The sequence below is a fragment of the Triticum urartu genome, chromosome 6A, assembly GCF_056163025.1.
Source record: "Triticum urartu cultivar PI428250 chromosome 6A, HENAU_Tu73, whole genome shotgun sequence".
Classification (NCBI taxonomy): Eukaryota; Viridiplantae; Streptophyta; class Magnoliopsida; order Poales; family Poaceae; genus Triticum; species Triticum urartu.
The window spans coordinates 124,770,058-124,777,460 of NC_141878.1; the positions used below are offsets into that span (position 1 = coordinate 124,770,058).

The window sequence follows — 7,403 nt, forward strand, 5'->3', positions numbered from 1 at the left end:
AGGTTGAAGAAAAGAATTGTCCAGTTAATATACGGAATACCGGGTGAAAACCATACGCGACCACTGAAAAAAATCCACACACCACTTTAAAGAGGGCCTCGTCGAGACAACATGCATACGTCATCGTCTTCACGCCTCTCCTAGAGGCGTCCTCAACATCTCTAACTCTGAGCAAATGACTCCAACTTTGTCATCGACGATCATCAACTCAATCCACACTGTAACATATGTGTGAAGCTACATGAAGATCCGCATCAAAACTCAGGCACAACGGGTATAATCCGTTAACAAACAAATTTATTCATGGTTAGTAATTTGATCTGGACTCTATCTCAAAAGCCAATTGAATAAGCTAGGATTTTATCTGTATTAAAGATGAACTCTTTGGAAGGACAATATAAAAAAGTCCTATCTACTAGTCTCAGATATGCGAGTTGTGAGCGACACCTCAAAAAAGCAAAGAACCCTAAATTTCTAACACACATCGCGGCTGTGTCATTTGGATGTCGCTGTGCTACAACTACGACACGTAAATTAATGAAGTACTCCCTTTGTTCATAAATGTAAGATGTTCTAACTTTTTTTTTGAATCGAATGTATATATACATGTTTTAGTGTGTTTGTTCATTCATTTTAGTCTGTATGTATATCGTTCATATTAGAATATCCAACACATCTTATATTTGTGAACGGAGGGAGTATGCTATTTTAGATACAACACTGCTATGCACACTATGAATCCATGCACGATGCACACACGACAGGCTACATACATCACTGGATTACCTCTTTTTTTTTTAATCTGCATGGCTTCTAATTGCATCGGCCGCAAATCGTGCAAGAGCATGTCGTGTGTACATCACATATACGAGTACCTGATTCACCTAAAAAAAATATACTATACCTGATGAGTTGTCTACATTTTGTTTTTCAATAAATATGAATTTATGCTCCATAATATATCTACTAGATGAAGAAAAAAAAACAGTCATTACTGTATCGGCGTCGACACGGCCGTGCTCGTCGTACAGAGGCCCAAGCCGGCCGTGCGGCCTCCGCAACCGCCAGACTGCCGCCGCCCCCTCGTGGAGGAGCGCTCGCTGCAACGGCCTTCGCCGCAGCCGCCACACGCCGCTATCGCTGTATTATTAGTATCACCGCCACCGCATCGCGCCTCTCGGCAGCACCCAGCGGGTTACCTTTGCCCTTTCCACGGAACGCGCCGAACCTGTTCGGCGATTTGCCTAGGAACGGACTGGCGCTTGAGATGCTTGCAACAAGTTGCACCTGAGGCTCAGGTAACTACAGGACTCGTATATGCTCTCATTACAATAATCCTGAAGCTGTCATTTTTGTTAGTGGTAGTTTTGGAACATAACATAACTTTTTTGCAAGGTTATGTTTTGCAATAAATCTGCAACCATACCTACAGGTTATATAGTTCCAGAGAAGCGCACAAAACAATTTTATTACTAGATTACGTTCTCAATTTATTGTGCTGCCAGATTATAAGTGGAAATGAACATTTAGGCATAGTAACATCGATTGCATCTCAGGATGATGCAACTGACCATATTTTCTTTTGAGGGAACGTGGGGAGGGGAGGGTTACAAGTTGTAAGGTTTCAGATTACAGGGGAATCAGAGGTTCAGGGATTCTATGTAGGAGATCCAGGCCAGCATGCCTCCCCGTTTGTGAGCTTCAATCTACTGTCCTACAAATGACTATGGAAGTAGCCTTAAAGACGATCAGAATATTCTATCACAACAACCCCCTAACTGGATCATCTTTATTAAAGGAAACCACTTGGGATTCTTTTCTCTCTTTTTTTGCATGAAAAATACCACTTTGAATGATCCCATCAGTTAACCAAACTCTGATTTGCATCAAATAAACTTTTGAAGTCGTGACGGTGTAACCAGCTCGTGCGCCCACACCAAAGAACTTTATTAATTTTGTTTCAGATTCTTCTCTTGGCTTGGACTTGGCTGTTAAGTACAGAGAGTAGGCAGAGGTAAAGCTATATATACAATGATAAATTTAAGTTTCGGTGTATTATGTATCTTTCCGATGGAAATTTGGCAAATGTTGTGCGCCATCCACAGAAACTGCATAGAAGCCATCTTTGTTGCGGTATGATGGGGGAAGTCTTTAATCCTCTGCCCAGTGTCTACTATTCGGTGTCAAGAAGTTGTCTTCTCTCTATACCTCATGGAGTAGTGCACAAATTGCGCCAGATTCAGTAAGCTAAGAGCAGCCATCATCCAGAAGAAATAGTCCAAATGCCCTTCATTCAGATTATCCGGGATCCATCCAGGAGCATCACCGTGCGTCGTGGCCACCGCAACAACACTAAATACGAGCGCGTTGAAGTAAGCTGCGGACGCAACTGCAAGCTGCGCGAATGCTGCACAAAGGCTCTTCATGGTGTAAGGGGCCTCATCGTAGAAGAACTCCATCATGCCGATTCCTGCGAAAACCCCGGCTGCACCATGCGTTACATATGCAGGCACTTGCCACAGAATGCTCACTGGCACAGGCACATTCTTGTCTCTCAGACCGCTAGCTTGTGCTGTCGCCAGTCTCTTCATCTCGAGCATTGCTGAGTAGACCATGGTCAGCATGGACAGCGCAAAGCCAATTCCAAGGCGCTGCGTCGGCGAGAAGCCCTTCGCCTTGCCAGTATAACGCCGCGCGAGTGGCACTAGCATGGATTCGTAGATGAAAACCCCGATAAGGACGCTGAACACGCTGACAATAGAGAGGGAGGCAGGTGGGATTGCGAACTGGCCGACGTGGTTGTCCATGACCATCCCCTGCTCGGTAAACGTCGATGCAGTCTGCCCAGCGACTGCGTAGAAGATCATGAACGACGCCCAGACGTGGAACATCCGTAGCAGTATCTTCAACTCCTCAACTTGGGTCACTGTGCAGAGACTCCATGAACACAACGGCAACACCGTGCATGTCTGGTCTAACGGGGGCGGCACTGTGGCAGCCTTGTCTAGAAACCTGAAGATTGCAATCACATAATTATAACTTGTAGATATAAGAGGTAAGCTCTCGCATTTAAGTTTACTCATAGATGCAGTCTCTAGATATGGTTTCATAGCAAATTTCTGATATCTTTTGTACTCGCAAATAAGATGTCACAGCTCACAAGTGAATTATTATCTTACACCGAAAGATGTCATAGCTCAATGAAAATGACTTGTTTTTAATTGTCAAATTTAGACAATAGGTTGACTTGAGTAATGCAATAATTGGAGTACCTGAATTGACTTGTATGCTGAATTTTGTGACTTGATTCAGCTGATGATGACGAACTGGGCAGCTCGTACAAGAGCGAGATATCATCTGGCAGTTGCACATGCCACTTCCTGACGGCCGCAACGAGCACCTGACAGATACTCGTGAATGGGCTTGCTCTCAGTTTCCTGAACCTGTACACTCTGGAGCCACCAACAAAAACTGCTAGGCCCAAGGCCATGAGCACCGTTGGGATTGCAAAACTGAGCCCCCACCCACCATTGTCCTGCAGCCAAACAAGCAGTGTGCTTGACAGAAGGGAGCCGAGATTGAGCAGGAAGTAGTACCAGTTGAAGAAGGAGCCCTTCTTCTCCAGCTCCGTCAGGTCTCTGCTGTCGAATTGGTCGGCACCGAAGGCTGACGCACAGGGTTTAATGCCACCGGTCCCAAGTGCGGCAAGATAGAGTCCCAGGTACACCACCACAGTACGATGAACATCACCATGGTAGTAGGATGTCGGGACTGTTGCTGCAACTGTGAGCACGAGCATTCCCTGTCAAAGTGAAAGTGTTCAGAGCTGCAATTGTTGTCATACAGATCTGGTCGGTTAGCTGTGCTAGCTGTACTTACGATGGTGTGCACTGGAAGGGAAACAACTATAGTCCAGTATCTTCCCAGATATGTGTCAGCCAAGAAGGCCCCAATAAGTGGTGTGAGGAAGCATGCGCCGACCCAGGCAGAGACATCCCGCGCAGCAGCGACCTTGCTTTCGTGGAGCACGGTGGTGAGGTAGGTTACCAAGTTGGTCGCGATTGCGAAGAAGGCGACGCATTTGCAGAACTCGACGCCTGAGATGCGTTGAGGTGGTCAGCAGTAAAAAGAGAAGAAGAGAAAAAACAGGATCAGTTTGCATGAGTGAATCGCTGTTGTCTGGTACCTAAAATCATGTAGCACGCCCTCCAATTGCCTGTGTTGCACTTCAGAGCAGGCTGATTGTTGATGTCAACAGATCCATCGCCGGTGTATTCTGAACCTACATCCTACATCGCGGTGCCAGGATATCCAGTTTGGAAATTTGCAACTGTGAATCTCTCGCGGAGGACCGACAAGAACTGAAGAATTACACCTGCTGACTGAAATTATTCTCATATATACTAGTGTTGGGCAGTACCTGACTATACGGTTGGAGATGAAGCAGGGGCCTCTCCTCGTCTGCTGCTGCTGCTTCCATGGCTGCTTGCAAGATGGAGCAGATGAGGGTTAAGGGATGGAGCTCAGCACCTAAAAGTTACCTGCATGTGCTCTTGTCTACTTTTGGTCTGAAGAGTGGTAGGTTGCTTATCAGTTATCACTAAGATATGGTAAAAAGGTGGCACGCTCATTCCAAAATGGAGGGATCACGTGTGTTGTGACTGCATTTTCTAGTGATTGAACTATGATTAAAGGGTTCGATTTTAGCTACAGACCACAGTGCTGTATCTATTCGCCTACATCAGGACCCACGGCCATGCCATCTCCTCTCTCTCTCTCTCACTCACTCCTTAGCAGCAGTGCTATTCTCCAACTTTTGTAGGAGACTAGGAGGTAATTTTTTTCCTTGATTCTGTTCAGAACTACTATATATGTGGACCTGACTGTACTTTTGAAATCACAAGGAGCAGACACACACCTTTGCAAATGCAATCAATGGCGCTGGTGGTGGCCTACTGAGAGGATTGAATATGTCGGAGGGGCAGAGCAGATGGTTAAAACAAATAGATGGGACGAAAATTTGAAAGGTGAGTCTGTCCATATCTAGTAGGGTCCAGAAGATGTTCCACCTGCAGCACAAAGCCAACTCTTTTCTGCTTGCTTTTGCCTCAGGTATTTTCATTAATAAGAGATATGAATACACCGGAGCACGCGTGTAGGCTGAACCACACTAATAAGAAATTAAGAATCATTAAACCACCCTCTAAACTTGGAAGAAAAGAGGTGATGCTATCCTGTCGAACTCCTTCCAACAACTTTAGGCCCATCATCACCAAATGCCAAAAGTTACGATCTGGTTGGTGAGCTCGGATCCTCTCAAGGGAGGCAGGCTAGTGCTTCTCTCTCACATATGATAGTCTATCTTGTTACTGAATTCTCCCAAATACAATTTAGAGGAGAAATTCGCTTAGTTATATCTATATTTGTGGTTCATAATTTGTTTGTGCTCATGATAATTCTCATGGAAGTTATATTGTTGAGTTTGCTTTCAATACTTACAATTATTATGAGAGAGGAAAGAATAACCACTCCAAGAGCCCTCTCTATGTTCCTAACAGGCTACAATTGTAAGAAACTTATTTTATTGTGCATTGATCTTCACTATATGTTAAATTGTTAATGATCTATTCTTGTATGCCATGCCAATGCATAGGAAACACGTTGATTGCATTTGCAAAGGTGTGTGTCTCAGTAGGTGATCGGCCAGTGTGTCACCGGGTGGCTGTAGGCGGGGGGCGCAGCCGGCGGGGTGGTGTGCGGGCCGGCCAAGTACAGGGAGATGCCCTGGACGGCCGTCACGAGGTCCCGCAGGGTGCTGGTCATCTCCTCCGGCGTGAAGATGGAGGTTGTCGGCGGCGCGGAAGTGACGGGGCCCGGCGGCGCGGAGGTGATCGGGGCCGGCGGCGTTGGGGACCCGACAGTGGTCATCGGGGCGGTGGTGATGATGGGCAGCGACGGCTTGGGTGTTGATGACGACATGATCGAATCTGAGTCTCGGGATACCAAATTGGTAGAACCAGGGATCCTACCGGACCTGCTCCGTAGGTTGTAGGGAAAGGATGGAGCGGGGCCAGGCGATGAGCGGGCGCGCCGGCGGCTGGGCGCCGTCGCGTAGGAGGAAGATGGCGGCGGCTAGGGTTAGAGGCGGCTAGGGTTCCGGCTCCTCTGGGAGCCGGGCAATAGGGATAATAATATTTTTATTGCTTAATTCCAAAAAGAGTCTCACAGCCTATATTTATAACCTAGATAACTTGCATAAGAATTAACCTAAGATAACTTACATAAGAATTAACCTAAGATAACTTGTGGGCTAAGATTGCCCGGTGAGCCTAGCTAAACCGGCCATAACACTTTCATATTATACTAGAAGCTGTAGGGCGCGCTTTGCTGTGCTGAGATGCCTCTACGTGTTGATAATTCACTTATTCTTTCGAATAATATGTATCTGCAAGATTAAAATATATAAAAAGTACACTCGTGGATTCATATGACTAAAAATATATAAAATATATGCTACAAAAAGCACACTCGTGGATTTGTATTTGAAAGAGCTTTTCAAAGATATAATTTTGTGACATATAGTTTACAATTTATTAGTTAAATTTAATAATTTATTGGTCAAACTTTAGGCCAAAATAAGAGGGGCTTACTAAACCCGGACGGAGCTAGTATAATATAAGGGAATTTCTATCTACACTGGGACTATAATATCAGATTTGGGAGGTAGATCGGAATTAGCAAATGATAGAAATATAAATAAAAAAATTCGAAGGGTATTCAAAAAAACATAAATCTCATCAACAATACTTTGTCTACCCACTTCTCTTACATGATTATATTTATGCATTTTCCCATGATTATGGATCAAATGGTTTTGAACCTGTGGAAATAGTTCGTTTTAATAACAAGAAATTTAGTGGGAAGTTCAATTCGGCTCCCGGGAGCACGTGCTCCCGCACCCAAAAATAATTTTTGAAATGACAAAAAATTCAATACAAATGTTTTATGTGTTCTTTGTCACATCAAAATGCTACCTATAAATTTTGAGGCAAAATGGTTAAGAATTTTGGTCTGTACAAAAAAAATCACATTAAACACCAAATGTCACTCCAAATTTGTTTTATTCACCGAGAAAACACTGCTCCTCCGTTTCACATGAAATTTGACAAGCATGCATCTGACACTAACACAAATGTCTACAAAAAAAATCAGAACTTCTTTAAAAAAACTTAAATTTTTTTAATTTACTGTTTTTTCCAAGGAGCAAATGCTCCTGGGAGCCAAAATGCCCTTCTCGAAATTAGTTCGCTACTTGTGAAATGTTTAATTATTCAAATGTATCATCATTTTTTTGGATAACTCAGTTAATCATCCTTTCCATGTTAATAGAGAGAACAGAAGAT

The 7,403-nt window shown here is 44.2% G+C and overlaps 1 protein-coding gene and 1 long non-coding RNA gene across 3 annotated transcripts; one reads left to right on the plus strand and one right to left on the minus strand.

Moving 5' to 3' along the window:
- The first annotated feature begins 983 nt into the window (after positions 1–983).
- LOC125516197 (uncharacterized) lies at positions 984–5,591 on the plus strand. Of its 2 annotated transcripts, none has more exons than XR_007287282.2 (4): positions 984–1,298; positions 3,313–4,833; positions 4,905–5,027; positions 5,113–5,591. It is a non-coding gene; the product is annotated as an uncharacterized LOC125516197 (long non-coding RNA). The 2 variants fall into 2 exon arrangements; XR_007287283.2 differs by having other exon boundaries at positions 4,911–5,027.
- LOC125516196 (protein NRT1/ PTR FAMILY 8.3) lies at positions 1,534–4,559 on the minus strand. Its single transcript, XM_048681678.2, has 5 exons — positions 4,421–4,559; positions 4,187–4,289; positions 3,880–4,097; positions 3,273–3,802; positions 1,534–3,012 (listed from the first exon to the last, which is right to left on the minus strand). The coding sequence occupies exons 1-5, from the start codon at positions 4,478–4,480 to the stop codon at positions 2,184–2,186; spliced, it is 1,740 nt and encodes a 579-aa protein (XP_048537635.1). The 5' UTR covers positions 4,481–4,559; the 3' UTR covers positions 1,534–2,183.
- Positions 5,592–7,403: the final 1,812 nt, after the last annotated feature.